This window comes from Euprymna scolopes, chromosome 33 (assembly GCF_053919585.1).
Source record: "Euprymna scolopes isolate OS-2025 chromosome 33, ASM5391958v1, whole genome shotgun sequence".
In the NCBI taxonomy this organism is placed as follows: Eukaryota; Metazoa; Mollusca; class Cephalopoda; order Sepiida; family Sepiolidae; genus Euprymna; species Euprymna scolopes.
This window is the reverse complement of record NC_136514.1, coordinates 36265658-36288449: the sequence shown is the minus strand read 5'-3', so window position 1 is coordinate 36288449 and position 22792 is coordinate 36265658. Positions and strand designations below refer to the sequence as shown.

General features: G+C 34.3%; 2 protein-coding genes across 4 annotated transcripts in view; one reads left to right on the top strand and one right to left on the bottom strand.

Moving 5' to 3' along the window:
• LOC145258192 (limb region 1 protein homolog) overlaps nucleotides 1-19425 on the bottom strand; it is a 170501-nt gene extending 151076 nt beyond the window's left edge. For both annotated transcript variants that reach the window (XM_080116083.1, XM_080116084.1), the window contains exon 1: nucleotides 18185-19425. In XM_080116083.1, the coding sequence (XP_079972209.1) occupies nucleotides 18185-18253 (69 nt within the window). In that variant the 5' untranslated portion in view covers nucleotides 18254-19425. The remainder of the gene's footprint in view (nucleotides 1-18184) is intronic.
• LOC145258191 (methionine synthase reductase-like) overlaps nucleotides 15703-22792 on the top strand; it is a 130970-nt gene continuing 123880 nt past the window's right edge. The window contains exon 1 of one of the 2 annotated variants that reach the window (XM_080116082.1): nucleotides 15703-15741. In XM_080116082.1, coding sequence (XP_079972208.1) covers nucleotides 15718-15741 — 24 coding nt within the window. In that variant the 5' untranslated portion in view covers nucleotides 15703-15717. The remainder of the gene's footprint in view (nucleotides 15742-22792) is intronic. The other variant, XM_080116080.1, reaches the window with a different exon arrangement.

Sequence of the window (22792 nt, the reverse complement as noted above, 5' to 3'; positions counted from 1 at the left end):
AATGCTACACTAGTAATGATAGTTATAAAATAGAAGCAAAGAAGGTAAACTTCCTCTACCATGCTAGAAAATTACTAACACCCGAAAGTATCCTCAATCTACAAAGCTACAATTCATCCATGCATGGAATATTGTTGCCACATCTAGGCTAGTGCCTTTGCAACTTGTCTTTCACTCTTAGAGTGGGGAAAAAAAAAAAAAAAAAGGTCCCAAATCTACTAGGTACCACACTATTGGTCAAGCTCCAATTTCTATCCCATTGCCACAATGTTGCATCTCTGCGCCTGTTTTACATGTACTTTAATGGAACATGCTCTGATAAACTCATTACTTGTGACCCCATTCGGTGTACATGGTCTCAACTAACTCGACAAGCAGCAAAATTTCACCCCTTCACACTTGAGGTTCCTAGATGAAGGAAAGCCTTCTATTTTAACAGTTTCTTTCCTTGGACTGCCAGACTTTGGAATTCCCTCCTCGTTTCTTGCTTCCCTGATTGTACTAATCTAATGAAGTTTCCATATACAGTGAACAGACATCCCATTGCTAAACTCCCTACGGTCATCTGTGAGATACAATCCTAATTAGTATCCCCTTTAGTAGCAATCTGCCTTGTTTGCCATGCAAAAAGGAAAAGAAAAAAAATGTAACGAAAAAATAAAAAAAGTAACAAAAAAAGTAACAAAAAAAGTAACAAAAAAAGTAACAAAAAGATTTTTAAAAAAAAGAAAAAGTAAAAATTAAGATATTTAAACTGATCTTCCTTTAGTTCTTTAAATTTCTTATTCTGTCACATTTTTAACAACGTAACATTATGATGCCAATCACAGACATGATCAGTATATTAGGAAGTTATTCTATTGTAAATATGAATTTGGCATTTTAATCTCACTGTCAGTGCGATAAATGGTCTAACTTTATAAATATGCATTCAGGCAAACAGAAGCTGGTGGAAAGTCATTTTGAAAACTTAATTATTTAATTCCATATTTATTTCTCTTACCATTTATTGTTTAAATTGGTCATTGTCTCATGCAAACATTTAAAATGTTTGTCATATACAGCATAATCACGTTGACATAACGGTTCGCATTAGATTTTGACTTGAGGCAGCATTCACCCAGCATGGGTTGAGCCAGCTCCTCCCATAGAACACAGTGTCTTAGACAAACACAGACCATGCACGACAGTCCGTAGCAGCTAAGACAGTGATGGGCAGTCAGTCTCGGGACCAACAGCGAATACCATAGATCTGTGGACAGGAGTTAGGTTTGATATCATCTAGCCTCCTCGGTGTCTTTACTAATTTTTGAGTGGTTCTGGAGCTATTGCTTCATGGATAAACTATTGGGTTGCGGCACAAAGCGTGGATGAACCAATAAAGTCTTACGTTTCTTAATTTTTTTAGATCAGGATTGATTTTTCATATTTGAATTTATCAAACAACTATCTCATCTTGAGTGTCATTGTCACAACATTTCGATCAATATAATCTGACTTTCAAGTGTATCTTGTCGAACTTGAGAATTTGGACGAAATTTCGATCTCACTCATTTACTTCAGAAACATTTATGACAAACATTTGAGTTCAAGCACACCTGAAGGTTAGTGGTTACATCGACTGAAACATGAAAATGACACTCAAGACAAGAACAGTAATCCGATGAATCCAAAAAATAAAGTCTTCTCTTTAAAAGTGTTTGGTTAAGATCATTAATGTTAAGCAACATTGAGCTTAGTCAGTATCAGATGGGTAACCATTTGAAAATACCAGGTATTGCATGTAGGTGGATAGCAATACTTCCTTGCAAGAACTGCAAATACATACTGCTGTCATCTCCTTGGGATATACATGTGACTGCGAACTGCTATTTATTTGATACTAGTCTGGGTGCCCAGCATTGGCCGGGTGTTTGGAGGCGTGTGTTGAGCAGGAAAAAAAAAAAAAAAAAAAAAAAAAAATGGTAGCAGGCAGGCTTTAACCCATACCGTGAAGGAGGAAAAGAATGTGGGGGAAAAAAGAAAAAAAAAAAAAGTGACATGTTTGCTGTTGTGCCCATCGTCAAACCGGAAGTGACGTAGGTTTAAGTAAAGGCTAGTCAATCGAAAAGAGGGGATGAATTTTGAAAATATCGGCGAAAAAAGCAACTCCTCCCTGTAGAAAAGTGCCCAGTTGAGGGTGAAGAAATGAATGTTTTTGGCCAATTTTTCAAAATTTGTCGTCCGAAGGGTCAAGCTTCACAACGATACCAATCTCACGAAAATCCGTCGCCTGTCGAAAGTTTGTAAGACATACAAACATACATCTAAACAGACAGGCAAGATTTATATTAGAGATTCCTTAGACACTTCCTCCCATTGGTGGAAGTCCATTCAACCAGCCTAGGATGAATGCCATCGGATAGATATCTAGATAAAATGATCGTTACAAATTCTTTTCTAAAAGGAATGAAAAATACTTTTAAAACTTGTTTTCGTCAAAACTTTAAATATTAGTTAAGGTTGTGTTCTTCGTAATATAAGTGTTGTTTGAATTTTAAAATGAAATAGGTTATACATTTAAAGCCAAATTACAATGCAAAGATTTTGTAAAATAAACATTTGTTTAAAATTAATAATTTCAATGTGATACGTCTTCGGAATATATATATCTTTTTCCCCCTGTGCCATAGTGTTATTAACAGGAGAGAATTTAGTAGTAAAAATCTGTTTTTCTTCAATGGTGATATTTTTTTTGTTTTTAATGTCTGAGAGATTACACTTGGCGCAGTAGTTTAAAATAGTCAAGGTTGTCCTCAGTGATATAAGCGTTTACATTTTAAAATGAAATACGTATGTTATACATTTTAAACCAAATTACAATGAAATATTACTTTTGTGAGCAATACAGTTTATGCAACAAACAGCAAGTACATGAGTATGAAGACTTACTGATCACGGTAAAAAAGAGGAAACTCAGATGGTATGGGCACATAGCACACTCAGAAGAACTTGCAAAGACCATCCAGGGGGAAAGACAGAGCAGACAAAAAAGTGGACTGACAACATCTGATTGAACAGGGAAAAAACTTAATTGTTACACAGGCATTCGCTTACAAACACATTAAGTGGAACCAGCTGGTTTACTGTTCATCCACCATGCAATGATCTTGGTGAGTTACGAAGCAGTAAAATAACAAAATTAGAATTGTAAGAAAAAAAAAAGTACAAACCCCCTAAAAAAGAAATATTGCATTTTTATATTTGTACTAACATGGAATTAAAATTTAACAGTTTATACAGGGTGTTCCAAAAGAAACAGAGTCGTTACACCTTCAAAGAGCAAATATTTATTATAGAGTGGTACTTTCGGTTGAATTCAAATTTCAAATCCGTCAACTTCTTTTGGAACACCCTATACATGTAGTACCCAGAACCGATTGTGAAGGTAAACAGATATTTCAAATGTACATTTATTTATTTACAATTTATACAACACTAGCCTGGGTGCCCGGCGTTGTGTTGAGCAAAAAAAAAAAAAAAAAAGTGGTAGTAGGCAGGCAGGCTTGAACCCGTACTGCAGAGTAGGAAAAGATTGGAGGGGAAGAAAAAAAAAAAAAAAAAAGTGACATCTTTGCTGTTGCGCTCATGTGACGTAGGTTTAAATAAGCCTGGTCAATCGAAAGGGGGTGTGACTTTCGAAAATATCAGTAAAAAAAAAAAAAAAAAAAAAAAAAAAAAAAAAAAAAAAAAAAATGGCCCTCCCTGTAGAAAAGGGCCCAGTTTACGGTGAAGAAATAAATGAATTCTCTATTGATTATCATCCAATATACAGTAATGATTTTCAAAGTTATAAAAAAATATGACGAATCAAATTAATTCACGTCCTGCTACCAACCAATCAGAAACCAGAATTGCTCCATAAATATTAAACCTTTTCTGTAGTAATTTCGCATATGTTTTTTCCGTGTCAACACGGGAAGAATCTTTTGCTCTGTGGATTCCAACTTGAGAACTGTCTACTGCAAACCAGTCACCTCCCAGAACTTGTGTAGAACAACGAACCATCGGAAACTGTTCTGAAACTAAACATGGCTTACACTTCTAGAATCTTCCAATAAGAAACCATAAAAATTGAATAATTAACGCTCGTTTTTCAAAGGAATATGCAAATTAGTTAATCATGTAGTCGCTCACATATTTATGAACACTCATAAGTCTGTTTTACTAATTTTTAATTAGAAGAAGTAGCCTTTAATGGGTTGAGCCGACTCCCACCATAAAACAAACATCCCAGATAAATGCAGATTATGTACAATGCTGTCTTGATGTAAGACAGAAACGAATGCCAGCCAAAAGCTGAGGATCACTATGGGAATACTAATACTGACCAATGACATGAATTGGAGTAATTTTTGGAGCGATCCATAACAGGAACTTGTTAAAATTGAAATCAAAGACGACCAAGTTGTAATCGGCAGCAAAATCATTCTAAAGAATCTTTAGCCATGACAATTCCATCTGATGCCAGGTACAACATAGAGGGAGTTAGGAAAGTCTTTTATTTATCGTGGTAAAAGGAGAGTTCTTTCTGTGAGAGTCTTTAATCAATTTGAAGATTCAAACTACAATTGTTCCATTTCCTGCAACTGTTTATCTTCATTTTTGAATGTGAAACAGATGACAACCAAGCTATGGAGGTAGAATATAGGCAGCCGAAGGATAAGATTCTTCAGCATTGCCCCATCTGGGTTGGTGCATCACTCATTAGTCTTTTAATACAAGACAGGGTCCAATCTAACATGTCCCGCACTATCAACCAAGCTCCAAGCTCAGTCGCATCACCACAATTTTGTACCCCCTGCGTTTGTTTTACAAGTACTTTAATGGTATGTGCTCCGAAAAACTCATAGCACTTGCGCTCTCTTGATGTAAATACCTCTGACTAACCTGACAGTATATTAGCCTTTTTTTAGGTTATTTAATGCCAAATCCAGTGATTTTAGAAAAAGGTTTTACACTTCAGGTTTTATTCATAGTGTTTGGTTTGTAGAGGAAAATTTTTTGTTTTTGACTTTACAAAACATGATTGAGTTTTGCAAAGGAAAACAAAACAATATCGTGTTTGGTGCATTTTAGGTCAGGATGCCAGTATCTTCAGACCGTCTGATCTGATATCTGTGAGGGCATCTGGTGCTATCATTTCAGGTCCAAGTGGATGTCTTAAGGTCATACTCAGGACCGGAATAGTGCAGAAGGAAGAGGAGCGAAACAGACCAAAGAAAAACGTAGATGATTGTAGAGTGAACTGGATAAAACTTACGTGATTACCTACATCCACAAAAAAATAGAGGCAGCTGGTATCATGGTAGTTCTCCTATGACTACTGGCTATTAAGACTAGTAATATTTTCATTATTTGTATATTTTTTGCTTTATTCTATTGGCAACACATTGACTGTAGAAGAAAAACGGTCGCTATTAACAAAAGAAACCCATGAAAGACTAATGCAGTCAAGCATCCATTAAAAAGTTCATATAAATAAGCTATATATATATATAGTTATAAAACTCAAATGACCTTGTAACAGGTGTTATAACTCCACATCCAGTTTACGACTTCCGGTTGCGCATGCGTACATAAACAAATAATCAACGCAACAATAAAACGTATTGTTTTACTGCATACGTTTTCAGTGTCCCAATTGTTTTGCTTTTATTTTTCACGTTTATATTAACCAAATAAACAATTGTTAATACTTTCTGCATTTTTTTTTTTTTTTTTTTTTTTACAGCATTCATTTCCGTATTACGTTTAAGTTATTTTAACGCAATTTTCTTACAAATAAAACTACTTTAACCCCTTGACAACCATAAGAGCATTTTACAACGGCAATTTATTCACTGCCTTCATTTTTTTAAATTTATTCTCCATTTTTTAATACACCTTTTTTAAAAAACATTCATACATTTTCTTCTACACTCCCAACATAAATAAATAACCCCGAAAATGTTTTGAATTTGCGTTACAAATAAATAATCAATATAACACATTGTTTTACTGTGTACGTTTTCAGCGTCTCAATTGTTTTTTTTGTGTTTAAATTAAAAGATATCAAAATTTGAATTTAACTTCAAGTATTACGGTACCTGTTCAGTGCACATTTACCTATAAGTATGGCAGACCACTTCTAATTCAATGGCTCTAAGTTTTTTTTTTTTTTTCAAAAATAAACAATTATAAACAGAACGACTCATAAAAATCTATCTATTCTTTTTTCATTTTAATATACTTTCATAGAAATGTTTGTTATGCCACAAAAAAAAAACAAAAAAAAACTATTTTCTTTACGTCACAAGTGTCACGCTCATACATTAATTCCATAGCTAATATAACATACTGACCCCCGGGTCATGGGTAGTCTAGTATATATATATATATAAAAAAAAAAATTTGTATTCTTGTCTGTTTACAATTTGATTAATATATACAAAAGGTTCATTACTATTTTATTATATATATATATATATATATATATATATATATATATATATATATATATAGCATGATTCTTGCAAAATATACGATTAAGACGTAACCGCATTTGCATATTACACTAAAACAACTCGATTTTACTAAATAGCTGTATGTTAGTTACCGTTTAGAGTGAGAGAATTGTTTTAAGTCTTCTATTTAAAATTGTTATTTAAAGTTGATTTATATTTAACTTAATTTATTTTTAATTATTATTACTGACATCGATTCTTTTTAGAAAAGGGTATGCTTCGAAGCATAACTTTAACATTCCGGGAACTACTTTTTTATATATAAAAATACCGAAACATTTTAAAATTTTTAGTTTTGTTTGGAAAAAAAAAAAAAAAAAAAAAATTATCTTTACCAATTAAATTTGGTAATCTTAAGTTTCTAGTATGAAAAAATAATTCCGTGTAGGCATAAAAATGTTTTGCTTTTTTTTTTTATATTGGAAAAAACACACTTACGAATAAACTGAAAGGATTTCATTTGTTTGTTTTCATTATTCTTTAAAAGTGTTATACGGAATCTTTGATCGTTCTGGGAACAACTTTATTTTATATATAAAAATAAAGTATTTTTATATTTTTAATTTCATTTTGAAAAAAAATAACTAAAACTGAAAGGAATTCCATTTTGTTCTTAAACTTTTAAGTAACGAACACATAAATAAACATTTTTTTCAGGTTCATGTCATAACTCGTCGTGGTAAGATTACGCTTCTTTCCCATTTCAGGCTAATTTTTTTTTTTTTTTTTTGCTGTCATGAGACCTCGCTATTTTTATTGAAACAAAAATCATTTTGATTCATTTAGGGGGGGGGGTCCCCAACGCACGGGCAGGGAATACACATCTTTGAAAAGAGCATCCCTTGCAGATAAGAAAAGTTGCTGAACTTAAGGAGGATGCAAACAAGAGTATATCAGCTCCAACAGTGAGAAGGTTATTAGGAGCGGGATTAAAAGGATGCAAAAGCAAGGAAGAAACCATACTTGTCTCAAGCCAACAAGAAAAAACAAACAAAAAACAAAAAAACGACTGTAATTTGCAAAAATGAAAATCGGACACTTGATGGCTGGACCAAAATTGTTTGACCTGACAAAAAGTAACTGAGGTAAGTTAACAGCTATTATCTAAACTTTGAAAAGAACTGAAATTTTTATGTGAATATACATCTATAATATCTATTCAAAAATTGTAACAAATCCTCACTTTTTTTTTCAGCAGACTTTTGGCATCCCTGAAGCAGTTTATGTTCCCTGTAGAGAAGGAGAGACATTTCATCCCGATCATATGGTTCTAACTGTCAAATTTGGAGGAGGAAGCGTAATGGTTTGAGCTGCATGGTTTCTTTAAGCACTGGACCGTTGTACACGTGTAGAACAGAATAAAATCCACAATTTATAATAATATGCTGGATCAGGTTTACCAAACCTCTTTGAGTAAAATATTCAATAATATTCCAAGTGATGTAATCTTGCAACAAAACAATGCCTCATGCCATGTGTCAAAAGTTTTAATGGGTTGGTTTGAGAAAAAGGCATAACAGTGATGAAGTGTCCCTTAATCAACAGACGTAAATCCCATTGAAACTTTGTGGTCCCATCTAGGGGAAAAAGTGAGAATGTACAAATCATGAAGAATGGCAGAAAATAAATCCTACCATCTCCAATAATTTAGCCAATAAAATATGCAAAAACGAATAAAAGCAATTATAAAGACAAAAAGGAGAACATTCCAAATATAGATTGTTGTTCAAATAGATTTATTAATGTTTACTCCACTATTCTTAAGCTTGAATCATAATTTCAATTTTCATTGGTGCTCCATTATTTCGACCACAGTTGTGTGTGTGTATATATATATATATATATATATATATATATATATATATATACTAGCATTTCAGCCCAGCGTTGCCCGGGTGTTTGGAGGTGTATGTTGAGCAAAAAAAAAAAAAAAAAAGTCGTAGTAAGAAGGCAGGCTCGAACCCGTACCGCAAAGGAGGAAAAGAACGTGGAAAAAAACACAGATGTCTTTGCTGTTACGACCACCGCCAAACCGGAAGCAGCGTAGGTTTAAATTAAGGCTAGACAATCGAAAGGAGAGGAGGACTTTAAAAAATATTGGCGAAAAAAGCAACCCCCCGTTGAAAAGTGTCCAGTTGAAGGTGAAGATAATGTTTTTAGCCAATTTTTCGATATTTGTCGTCTGAAAGGTCGAACTTCTAAACGATACTGATCTTGGTAAAATCAGTCGCTTCTGTCGAAAGTTTTAGGCAGACATGCAAACATACATACATTTATATATTGGTAACTAAAAATTTTCGACCCAAACCAATTAAAAAGCTTGTCCTATCTCTGAATACTCAAATTTGAAGTGTTTAGACCAGAAATTGAGTAATTTGGTTGAGACCACAGAGGTCAAATTTTTTAAACTTTGACCCCTATTATGACCCCTTAACATTTATTGTTTGGGGCTCAAATCAAGTTATTAAGTTAGATCCATGTCCAAGGAACCTATATCTAAAATTTCAAGTGTTTTATACCCAAAATTGGCGGAGGAGTTTGGTAGAGTATAAGGTATAATCGTTGAACTTTGACCCCTTAACAGCAAAATTTCTAGCCGAAAACAGATCAAAGATTTTCCCAAATCTCAGTACACTGTATATCAAATTTCGAGTCTGTAGACTTAAAATTGAGTTATTACGTAGGGAAATGTACAGACACTCAAACACGTTCACTTATATATATATATATATACTATCCATTCATGTGTAATCACCTTTTTCTTTACCATATTCCCTCTGCTTAACTTTTGTTTTCAAGTAAGATCTTTGACTTGTTTCATCAAATACTTCTGCATGCAAAATCCGATCCCGAATTTTGCTAATTCCTACCCTCTGATGAGAAGGAGAGTATTTCTTCAAAACTCCGCGGATTAAGGACTATCCATTTATCTAGTGTTTCCTTTTCAGATTAAATATGTTTTTAACTCATTTCAAAATGTGTTAGTGAGTGAGTGAGTGAGTGAGTGAGATTATGTCGCCTTTAAAAGAAATGTCACTTTAACTACACGTTTTCCAAATAAGTTTATTGGAAATAATGAGGAAACGCATTTCACTATTTACATAACAGAAATAGGAATTACATATAAAAAAAAAAAAAAAGACGAATATATGTCAGCCTGTCACGGTAATATATATTGAGCGAGTTTCTAACAGTATTTTGTCTAGTTAAGTAGAAAAGTAACTTATTTTGCCTTTGATAACATTTATTTGTTATATTTGTTTTTTGACAACTTTTTCGAATCTATGTGTACAGTAACACAACCCCTTAAAACAATCTTTTTGAACCGTGGAAACGAAGTCAAGGTCCGTTTTTGTTACTGTGCGAACTTCACACCCAGTTTTTTTGTTTTTTTTTTCTTTTAACACACATAGCAATTAAGCTATACGAAAGCACTTATTTCATTCAGTAAATGAATATTCGATACTTATTAAGATAGGGTCGATAAATCGTTTTTTTTTTTTTTTTGTTCATGTTTTGCTTAAAACATTACGTACTTAAATTGTCACGTCGAAAATAGTAATATATCCGAAATGACGAAAATTGATCGGAGAAAGTCATTTTTACGGAAAATTGGAAAAACTGCATTTTTCCTAAATGTTATAAAGTAGACGAACAGTTCACACACAGGATACATAACTCGAAACGCAAAATTTCGATTACATCGTAATGGCTTCCGACATTTGTAGCCTAGCAATACTTTTACTAAAAACAATAACAGTTGTTCTACGGATAAATTTTCGTATGTTTCGGTAAATATCCAGATACGCTACAACAGAGCACCGACCACTCTAATTTGTTTTTGTTTTTTTAGGTAATTGAGGTCGCTGACAACGAATCTGATAGTCAAACTTGGGCAAATTTACCGTTTGCATGGTATTAAACCCTGAACCCACAAACTACTTTCCCCCACTTTGCAGCTTGCGCGTGCGCTGCCGCATAAACGACGGCTTGCAAACTGCCTTCTAACATGGCGTATCAATCAAAAAGTTACGGACTGACATTTTTTAATGACTTACAATTGAAGAAAAGTACAATAAATGGGGGAGGGTTTTTTTTTTTTTTTCTTTTTTGTCTCGCGTAGTTTTTAATGCGGTTTACAAAAACAAGCATCAAACATTTGTTTTTCGTTTTGCGGGAGGAAGATTCAATTATAGAACTTATGTGGCTTAATAGGTACTTCTGCAGTTTAGTTAACCGTTTTTCCGTAAGTAACGCACCGGCATTTACCAATTAGAACACCATTTAACATTTTTCGAAGATTTTACTGTTTACATTGGGGGCACGAGCGGGGGGGGGGTAACCAACAAACACCACAACCCCGCCCCCGCTCGCGCCCCCAATGTAATGTAAGAAATTCTTACTCGTTTTTGCCTTTGGCAAAATGAAAGACACAGAAAAGCAACAAAGGCTCACCTTAAATCCAAGAATATTTTATTTACAAGAAGGTAAAAATGAGTCTGTATTGCAAAAGAGTGCCCTCTTTAGCTTCAGCCAAATGGCGGGTAGTCCATGCCTTGAAAGGCGAAGGTAGTTTTCTTTTTGTTGAAGATGCTGGTAGAATCGGCCGCTCGTAGAAATGGTTGAGGGTTCTCGAAATCCTTCCAGATTGGTCAATACGAACAACGCACATTGCGATCGATGTTCATAAAATAATATGCCCCCCCCCCCCTGCGGGCAATGATAATGAAGTAATTAATCCGTAGAACATTTTAGCCTCCGGCTAGTATCCGCATTTAAATGAGCGGAGAAATAAATGGGGTAGAACCCTGCCTTAGTTCATTATGCACGGACCGAGATTACGCGTCGGCTTTGCTCGACGCAAAATTGAAATCTGTTTTTTGAAACATAATATTCCCACCAAATTCTGAATCCTCCGCAGCAACTGAACAATGCAATATCATTGGTCGAAATAACCGCGTGATTGGAAATCCAGCGGTTATCGCCCTTGCATTCTGAAATTTCTAACAGTAAACAGTAAAATCTTCGAAAAATGTTAAATGGTGTTCTAATTGGCAAATGCTAGTGCGTTACTTTTTGAAAATTCTATGTTCCTGGAAAAAAAAAAAAAAAAATTACCCCTCCCGCCTCTCAACTTCACTGCTTTCCTTTTGTTTTATTTCTTTTTCATCTAATTTCAAATTTTCCGCGGAAGATTTGTACGCCATGTGAGAAGGTGAAGCCGTCGTTTATGCTAGTGCATGTGCGTAGCGTAAACGGAAGGTGCAAAATGATGGAAAGTAGTTCGAGGGTTCAGGGGTTAATACCATGCAAACGGTAAGTTTGCCCCAAGTTTGACTATCAAATTCGTTGTCAGCGACCTCAATTATCTATAGAGTGGTCGGTGTTCTGTTGTAGCGTACCTGGATATTTACCATATTTTCGACATAGCTATTAACTTTAATAGCTATGTCGAAAATATGGTAAATATCCAGATAATAGCCTATTAAGTACGTAATTTTTTTTTTTTTTTTTGCTTACAACGACAAAAAAAAAAAAAAAAAAAAAAAAAAACTTAATCTGTCGACTAAGCACCAAATATCCTTTGAGGAACGAAACCAACGTTTGTGTAGCTCACTTGCCATAAGCATATTTTTATTATTCAACTACGTAGCTTTATTCGTATACTGAACACTAGTGAATATGTAATTTAACACATACAATTCGAAAATCCTTTAGGCTAAAAGCAAATTGTAGTATGTTACATTTCGCCTTTTCTTTCTTCGTTCAGTGAAGGAAGGGGAAGAAATCCTTTAAGATCGGGGCAATCTTAAATTTTTGTCACAATATAGTGTCCCTTTTTCGAGGAACTGAATTTTCGTCGTATTAAAAACTGGCGTTTTTTCGTTATTGAAAACAAGATGACCGCCATTAAAAATGATAGGAATTAAGCCGGGTACTGAAGGTCTTCAAATACGGATAACTGCGCGTCTGTTCTCTAATTGAATACCCCCGCCGCAGCCCCGCAGCCCCAAAAAGAACGAAAAACATAAAATATGCTTTTGTAAACCGCTCGTGAAAAATTACTGACAGTAATATTTTTACTATTAAAAATGAGGTGAAAAATATTTTTTATAAAATAAAGTTGTCATTTAAAATGTCCGCCATGTATTCATGCACCTTGTGAAACGCCAAGTGACTACGCGCATGCGCGTAGTTCAGCAAGTTAAAAAAAAAATGAATATAATTAGGAAAATGAAAAAATTAATGCAATTAAGTGAAAAAAAAGATTGTCAGTTTCGATATCGGGAAGCGGAAAAATATCCAGAAGGGTGAGTGATGAGGGGGAGGGGGGGTCATTTCCGCCTTGAAGCCGAAAAATGTTTTTTTGGTCATTTTTTGGCCCTTTTGGCGGTTTTTTTTTTTTTTTTTTTTTCCCCTAAATGGGAAACAAGATGGTCGCCAGCAAAAACAATAGTGATTACGGATAACTACTTGTTTGCGCAAAAAATGAATGCTATATTCGTTCTCAACGTACCCGAAAACCTATAAGAGTCGACAAATTAAAGGTGAATGCCGAGGGGTCGGTAAACTAAAAATTTACCAACCGACCTTGAGGCGAACCAACAACTCAGTGTGTGGTGGTGGTGGGAGGGAGGGCTTATCCTTCAGAAGGGAGAGGGTTATCGCTTATCGCCTGGGGCGCTTACATTCGTGAAGGAACGCCGCGGGACAGTTTTTCTGTTCTCAGTCAATATCTACCGTCTTGTTGGATTCTGTCGCACATTAAAAATCGACCTTTGCCCTCGTTACATAAAATTCTGTAACTTAATAAATAAAATAGGAAAACTGTTGGTGAGAGAGTGCTTGCTTACTACTTGCAATGACTAGACATCCGAAGAATTTGCGTACTTAAATAGTCTCGATTATTGACAGACAATCCAAAGTCTGTCGCGAAAATGTTCGAAGTAGTTTATGACTTGTTTAAGCCGCATATTTTTTTAAACGAAAAAAGTGGTCAATATATATATATATATATATATATATATATATATATATCCAGCGCCAGCGGTATTCACTAGCATAACGTTACTCTTTACGTGTACCTAGATAAGCGTGTTTTTTGTTTTTAACTTATTTTAAAGCGTTTATTTGCTTTTGAAACACGAGTAGTGTCGAACGTTAAGTTAAAATGAAAAAGATGGTTGATATTACACGGGCATCCGCGGAGTCTCAATAATCGCTCCAAAATTGGTGCTAGTGCAGCAGTGCAGTACTGCAATGCACTTACTGATCCGCGCTGTGTTTTTTTTAAATCGTATGTCCAAGTTTAAAGTTTTGTGTTTTCTTAAATTGTAAGATTAAAGTATAGAATGGATACAAAACACCCTCCCCATGTTAATGGCTTTTTAAATAACGTTATTTCAGCAAGGATCAATAAGTGCACTGCAGTGCACTGCATTAGTACACGAAAATTAAACCCTTTGAGGCTTCGCATGGTTAGTATCGTATTATTGTTTATATTGTTTTTGTAACTTTCAGGTCGTAACCTGCTTTAGCCATTTCCGGGACCTATTCGGATCTCGGGACTGACTACGTATTCTGGCTTCCAAGATCAGCAAACCTGTGTTACTGTTGACAAAGGCTTCTAAAAGTCTTTCTGCTGTCTTGTCGGCTGGACAAAAAAAAAAAAAAAAAAAATGGTCTTTTACTTTTGACAATGAACCGAAATGTCACTTTTTAAACATAGGCGGGATTTTTTTTTTTTTTTTTTTTAGTTGTTTTATTCGTACAGTCGACAGAACTGCAGAAAATATTTTGGAAGCCTTTATGAACAGTCTGCTGATCCTGAAAAAAGCCAAATTCAAGTGCCGGTGAAAGTTTGTCAAAAAATGGTGTTCTTATAGATTAACACCCTCCGCTAAATTACCCCAACCAAAAATAAGATTCTACCTTTTTAGACGATCACATGTGAATACCTTGGAAAAAAAAAAAAAAAAAACTTGTCTGAGAGAAAGAAAATTGCTTTTTATTTTTTTAATTTTAGTATTTAGAGAGCGATCGGTTTCGCATACCTATACATTTAACGTAATGATTTCTCCATTTCCAGGTCGCGCTAACTTTATATAACCCTATCCCCACAAAGAAAAAAAAAAAAATGAAAAAACGCATAGAATGTATTTCCCCATAGGAAAACGCTATAATGGCCCGAAAACGGATATCATTTTATGTTAACTTGTTAGATGAAAAGGTGCTTACGTTAGAGTCGAGGGATCGATTAAGCAAAAGCACTTACCTGTCAGGTCGAAAATAGTAACATATCCAAAAATTACGAAAATTCATAGGAAATTATTCAGGAAATTATTTATATTGTTGATTTTTTTAATATGTTGCTTTAAGCAAAAACAATACTACGTACTTAATTGTAATACCGAAAACAGCAATATATCCAAAAATTACAACAACAACAACAAAAAAAGGGGGTACTCTTGCATAATTTGACCCGAATTCTCGTGGATTCCCGTCAAGTATGGATCGGGCGAGACCGGCAATGATCGGTGTCAGCCAAGCGGCGTCGTTCAAATGTTGAAACGGCCGCTAACTCGACTTTTTATTTTTTTTTTTTTTATGTTTTTAGTAATTTTTAAGGTGATATTAAGAGAGCGGGGGCGGGGGTTACTTTATTTTCTGATTAGTTACTTATTAATTGAATTTCTGGGAGTTTGATTAGCCAAGATGGAAGCAGATGACATTCGAATTGGAAGAAAGCGACAAAAAAAAAAAAAAAAAAAAGCTGACAAACATTTTCAAACTCGCCAAACAGAAAAATGACAGGCAAAATAAATCTATATGTTAGAAAAAGAAATGAAAACATCGATGCAGACAGTCTCATCGTCAGAAGAAATTGCTGCCCCCCCCCCAAAAAAAAATGAAGTGCAACTGCAATGCAACAATTGTAAACACAAATGTTTACTTAAAAAAAGATCGTGTGTAAAGGATGGTTTCTCTTGGAGATGTACAAATGGACAGTGCCACCAAAAGAACTTGACTGAACAACAAGTCTTGAAAAAAAAATAAATAAATAAAATAAAAAAACTTGTACTTACACCTAACAATTATATGGTTAAAAAAATCTTTTCTTGGAGAAAAAAATAAATTAAAAAAAAATAAAAATAAAAAATAAAATACTAAAATGAAAACATTTCCATTTTTCAAGGTAGGTTTTTTGTTATTTTTGATTATTTGCATTTTTTTCAGATTTTTTTTTTTTCATTAGTCTGCGTCTGTTACGACGCTCGGCTGACACCGATAATTGCCGGTCTCGCCCGATCCATACTTGACGGGAATTCACGAAAAAAAAAAAAAAAAAAAAAAAAGTTATAATTATTTTTACCGAAAATTGGGTAAAATCGCATTCCGTAAATTTTTACGTGTCCCAGCCAGCGAATTATAAACACCGACCTCCCCATGTTAAGAACAGCTTTCTGAATAAACACCCCTCCGGCCCTGAACCTCGAAATGGGGAGTTGGGGGGGGGGGCTCTTCCGGGGTTTGTATTACAGATTCGAAAAAGTTGTCAAAAAACAATATATAAATGTTATCAAAGGCAAGCTAAGTTACTTTTTTACCTAACTGGATAATTTTTTTAGTGTTTTTATTTAATGTAACATTTATTTAGCTCGAAAAACAGTGTTTACCAATTGGAAAAATGCAAATGACGAGGGACTGTTGAACACGGTAAGTTTGAGAAAATGAGTTAAAAATAAACATACAAAATACTGTTAAAAACCCACCGAATTTGTCAGCCTATGTACAGTAACATTGAGAGTTACTAACAGTATTTTGTATAGTTTTATTTTTAACTTATTTTCCCAAACTTACAGTGTTCAAAGAGTCTGGCGCCATTTTTAATTTTCCAATACATTACATACATCGGTAAACACTTTTTCGGGTTGAATAAACATGTTACATTAAATAAAAACACTAAAAAAATTTTATCCAGTTGGGTAGAAAAGTAACTTATCTCGCCTTTGATAACATTTGTTATTTGTTTTTTGACAACTTTTTCGAATCTAATACAACCCCGAAGTTACTTTCCTACTTAACTGGATAATTGGTCAATTTTTACGACGTGTCCCAGCCAGCGTATTATAAGCACCCCAACCTCCCCATGTTAAGAACGATTTTCGGAATACCCCCCCCCCCGGTACTGGTCGTGGTAAGAGTTCCCTGCCGAACACCCTAAAAAAACAATGACTTCTCCCCACGCATGCGCAAAGGACATGTTTTAGTTGCCATAGTAATACATTACTACACATTAATATCTTTTTTTTTTTTTACTGTTTATGTGTCACTTTTATCGACTTTTTTTTCTTTTTTAATAGCATTTTCTTAAAATGAATATTAAAATAATTTCCCAACTTTTCATTTCTATGTGTTTTTAGTTTTGTGTGTTGAATGAAACTTATTTTTCATTACAACAATAGTTATCGACCCCGGTTCTTTGGCTGACAAACGACATCTGTCGGCGGTTCTTGAAACTAAATTACACGCATTCGCTTCATGTTACTGACATGCAGAAGTGCCAATGGTGCCATAGGTGTTATTGTAAATTAACACTCTTAGCTAATTTCGTAAAATGATATTCTACTTTTTTAGGCGAATTTGCACCCTCCCCATGTTAAGAATGGCTTTTTAAATAATAACGTTATTTCAGCACGGATCAATAAGTGCACTAGTACCACAAAATGGTGATAGAATAATAAATTTACTTACGTTTAATCAATGTTATTTTCGCACCATTCAAAAAGTCGATAAAAGTGATTAAAAGTGAGATATTAATAAATGTGTAGTAATGTATTTTATTTCAATATTCATAAACAGTAAAACAAAGTCGATAAAAATTCAGGATCGTTTTGTTACTATGGCAACTAAAACATGTCCTTTGCGCATGCGTGGGGAGAAGTCATTGTTTTTTTAGGGTGTTCGGCAGGGAACTCTTACCGCGACCAGTACCCAACCATCACCCCCATGCGTAATTTCTATACTGATAGTTTAATTTTTTCACTGGATTATTATTTATTGGACACTAACCAGATTATGCAAAAATAAAAAAGGAAAAAAATTAGAATCATTGACATTTGAAAGGGGTGCCCACTACACAGAGGAGTGATGGCTGTACAACTCCGCCTTTATTCTGTAAACCGTTCTTAACATGGAGAGGTTGAGGTGCTTATAATACGCTAGGGCACGTCGTAAAAATTGGTCTTTTTTTTTTTTTACTAAAAAAAAAAAAAAAAAAAAAAAAAAAAAAATAGCAGTTCTACTTGAATTTTCGTAATTTTGGGATGTATTACTATTTTCGACATGACAAATAAGTAGTGAAAACCAGAAAAAAAAATCTGTCGACTATCTTAAGCACCGATTAAAGTATAGAATAGTTACCCCCCTCCCCGCTTTACCTATGTCAAGAACATGTTTCTAAATAACGTTATTAGTTCAGTCCTTAAATTTAAAAAAAAAAAAAAAAAAAATGCCAGAAATTTTTTTCGGCGTGTTCAAACAATCGCATAAAAAAGTAGAAACTCATGGGTAGGGGGAGGTAGCTGAGGGTGCTAATCTACAATAATACCAAATGAAAATAAAAGAAAGTCACTTACCACGTATTCTCGAATTGCGTTTTGAAAGACTTGTTCTCTTATATTAATGTCATCGTCAAATTCATTCATTTTCTTCGGACGACCGATAGATTGTGACTTTTCGGCATGGTCAGTCCAACAAAATTATATGAAAGTTAATATATTTATATAATGTATTGGGTGCGTATGATGTTGACAGTTTAAGGTTTCGTATCCTTTAAACAAGCAGAAAAATAGCTTTTGTTTTCTCTTTTCGTTTAAACAAATTAAACAGTTATTCCTTATTGTCTTGTTTTCTAAACAAAACTGAAAAATAAAACTATTACTCGATTTTATCAGTTTTATTGGTTTTGTTAAATTTTTCAAAATTTTTTTTTTTTTTTTTTTTTTTATTTCGTGGACGGAATTTTAATTTTTAGTTTTTTCAAACATAGCGTTTACTTACTAAATTTTTTTAAAAATGTATATGTTCAGCCTTTTATTTTTGGGATTTTTTTCCTCTTTAGTTAAAAAAAATTATGCAATATAGGTAATAAAAAAACAAATCGGCATTGTTTTTGTTTTTTTCACTAACTTTTTTTTAAAAAGTTTAATTAAAAATTACTTCACATTGTTTAAATTTAATAAATTGATATTTTCTTTAATTATACCTTTTCTTCTTTCTCATTTCTTAAATTTATATCGTCTTTCCACAACAATTGAAAAAAAATAGTATTTCTCAGTAGGAAACTGGTCATTTTTTAATGGCTTCAAAAACAACCGTTATTTGATTTTTTTTTTTTTTTTTTTTTTTTTTTTAAATCACGGTTTTTGTGTTTAACAACAAATAAATTTAATATTTGTATTAAGCAAAATAAGTAATTATTTGCTTACAAACAAGGCCTATCACCTGTGAGAATAATCACATGTTTTTGTTTTGCTTTTTTACATAATCTCAAAAATATTTTACTTTTTTATGTTTTTTTTGTTTTTGAATATTAAAAACAAATTATTGAAATAATAAAACGGTGTAAATCCAATTGACGGCGATGCCAAATAAAATGACCCGGAATATTTGTAATTCCCTTTGTATATATTTGCTCCACAATCAGTTTGGACAATGGTTGCTTCAATTTTGGTGCTGACATCGGCTTTTTTATAATCCTACTTTCGATATAAACCGTTTTTGTTTGAGAGGATCTTTGTTGCTGTGGTTGGTGAAAAAAAAAGAAGACACGACATCGTTGGCGTCTACATTCGAAACTGAAACATGAAAGTCATGTGATTACTTATAACACCGATCACGTGACACTATCACATGACCGGTGATTAAACTAAACCACCTTAAGAAAACTGTTCCATTTAATCGTTAAACATTAAAAAAAAAAAAAAAAAAACATAAAAAAGATAAATAAATAAAAAACATAAAAAAATAATAATAAAAATTTTTAAAAGTGGAGGGGGGGGGGGCTTCCAACAGCTGACAAATTTTATCGACTAGTTTTGTCTGTTTCTCGCATCGGTGACAGTGCAAATTAATTCTCCTATTAGCTTGTCTGATTTATGCCGATTACTTTTCAAATAGTATTTTCTTTTCTGATTGTTGCGAATTTATTTGGATTTCGGGTTGCGTCAATATTTTAATTTAGATTATTAGGTGCTTTAGTCGACAGATCGATTTTTTTTTAATGTGTGGTTGCAAGCAAAAACAACTGTTTACTAAGTAAACAGTTGTTTTTGCTTACTTTTACTTAATTGTCATGTCGAAAATAATAATATATTAAAAATTACGAAAGTCTATCGAGTGAAAAACTGCTGTTGTGTTTTTAGTAAAAAAAAAAAAAAAACTCTAACAAATCGTCGGCCATTACAGTTGCGTGTTGCGTCTGTTGCGATAAGTATGCTCCCTGTATTCGCAATCTTCACGTTGTTTACATCTAGAGAAAATGCAATCTGGCGCTTTTACAATATTGGGACGAAATTTTGTAGTCGATAAATGAGTTTTCAAATAAAAAGCAAATGATTTTTTTTTGTTTTGTTTTGTTTTTGTCAATTCTAATAAGTTACAATGGTAGCTTCCAAATTATGCAGTGGAAATTACCTGAATATTACTGAATTATTTAAAAAAAAAAAAAAAAACAACTTTAATCGTGGTAGCAGGTAAAAATTGCCGCCATCTTGTTTAAATCGAAACAGAAAATTACCTCCCTTTTGAATTCTCCTGCGTCTTACGATCGTTTTCATCAAATTCTATTTTTTAATTTTCTTTAATAAATAATTTTCTACCTCATCGATTTTCGTAATTTTTTTCGTAACCAATTTACACGCTAGAGAAAAGATATCTTCCTCTCTTTCTTTCATGTTCTCTCTCTCTCTCTCTCTCTCTCTCTCTCTTTCTCTTTCTTTCCACGTTTTCTTTTACATGTACCTGATTGACCTATTCCAGGTGCTATCGTCATCCCCAACTTCCGAGTTTGACATACGTCAGCAACTTAACCCTTGACCTCTTTTTGCACTAACTAATCTTCACAGTAAAATCACAATTAGCCTGAAGTGCTGTGATAGCAGGTGTTATACCTGGCTAAAACACAGATATTTCAGCTCTAACAATCATGGAGTTTATCCCTTGATGAGCTGAAGGTAGGGTATAGAGTAACTCATCTCTCAGTGATGGTGGAATGATAATGCAGTCTACAACACCGTCTATTGTATAAAGATCATCCAGGAACTGAAAGTACTCATGAATGGCTTTCAGCATCTCATGGCTGAAGTCGAGTATACCAAATTCTATGAGTTTAGTCAGGGCAAGCATATCCTCATCACTTGCAGTCTCCATACATATTCTGTCCTATGTGATCGACTTGAGGTTGAGAGTGTTAAGTGACATGGCATTGGCTGCAGTTACATCTTCTTCGATATTGTCGTCTGTGGTGTCATTTATCCTCAGGCCAGGCATTAGGGGAAGTGGATATTAAAAAGCATCACAGTCAAATGTGATTGATGCCATATCATCGAGTAATACTAATTTCACAGATGTTAGATGACATGATAGGCAGTTGGTGGTGCAATGCTTCACTCCAAGGATGTGGACCATTCTGAACCTATAGCATAGTGCTTTCTTTTTAAGGTATCGTAGAAATGTATTTGAGATGTTTTCAAGTGACCTGTCAAAGAATATCTTCAGCAATGATTTGTGGTCAGCTGTGATGATTAGTTCTGAGCAGCCCAGGATGAAGTACTTAGCTTTGTTTATGGCATTAGCGACAGCGAGGGTCTCACCTTCTATTGTTGTATATCAGCTGCAAGGGTGAATCGACTGCCAACCAACTTTCCAACCAGAGCGACAACAGAAGGGTTCGCTTTTGGGACAATTGCAGTGTTTCTGTAAGAGACAAAATTCAATTCCAGATTTTGACCATTCAGTCGCTAGGTATGTTGGTTTGTCCTAGTCAAAGATGCGTACACTGTGTTCAATTTCAGCGGCAATGGATGACTTGAATTCCTAAAAGAGGTCCTGTAGGTCTTTATTCCAGTGGAAGTGGATGCCAGGTTTGAGTAACTCCCAGGACGGTAACATGCAGTCTGCCATGCTGTTGATGGTAACACGCAGTCTGCCATGCTATAGGCAGCCTGATTGACCAGACAATGAACAGACATTGGTGATATTTTTGGGTGCTGGAAATCTAAAATGCTTGTATATATTTCAGACTTCATTGGTAGTGATTTCAAATCCAGTGCACTCAACCACATCTGCACCAAAAGTGAATTTGTCGGGGTTCAGGGTAATGTTGCTTCGTCTACAGATGTCCAGCCAATTAGCAGTCTGGAAAAAAACTATATTCTAGGTTGTCCGTCCAAAGTAGAGCATCATCGATACACTTCATTTTGTTAGGGACATTGGCAACAATCTCGTCATAATGTCGAGTGTGTCCATAATCTGATGCAATGTAACCTTGTGGTGAGGTTTTGTACAGATGCCGTACTCAAGGGATGATGAATGTGATCAAATGACGATACTCTTCACAGAGAGGCACACTGTGGTAGCCATTCCAAGCTCTATAGCGAGGTTAATAAATGGTTGTGGTTGTGCGTTCTGTCTAATACAGGTGTCAGAGAAACTGTTGTGTACATGGTGATCCAGTGGTACACTTTCCTGTTGTTTTATGCCCTGTTGGTGATGCATATGTTTTTGGTTGGATGAATCATTTTTAATACTACACAAGGATTTGAAAATAGCGCTCCCTTTGTTAAGTCTTTCAGACTGTACTGATCTTGTGTTGTTAAGGCCGCATCTATTGCAACACACAGCCTCAAAATGGTTATTACAACAACAGTATTCACATTTATGACCAACTAGCTTGAGTGCCCGGCATTGCCCGGGTGTTTGGAGGTGTGTGTTGAGCAAAAAAAAAAAAGGTTGCAGTAGGCAGGCAGGCTCGAACTCGTGACGCGAAGGTGGAAAAGGAAGTGGAGGTGTGCGTAAGGGAGTTGGTCGAGCAAAAAAAATTTTTTTTTAAATAGTAGTAAGCAGGCTCGAACCTGTATCATGCCAGATGAAAAAGAGGTGCAAAAAAAAAAAACTGCCTCACCAATGTGTCCACTGTGGTTTTGACGTCATGGGCGGTCGAAATAACGCCTTTTATGCGATGT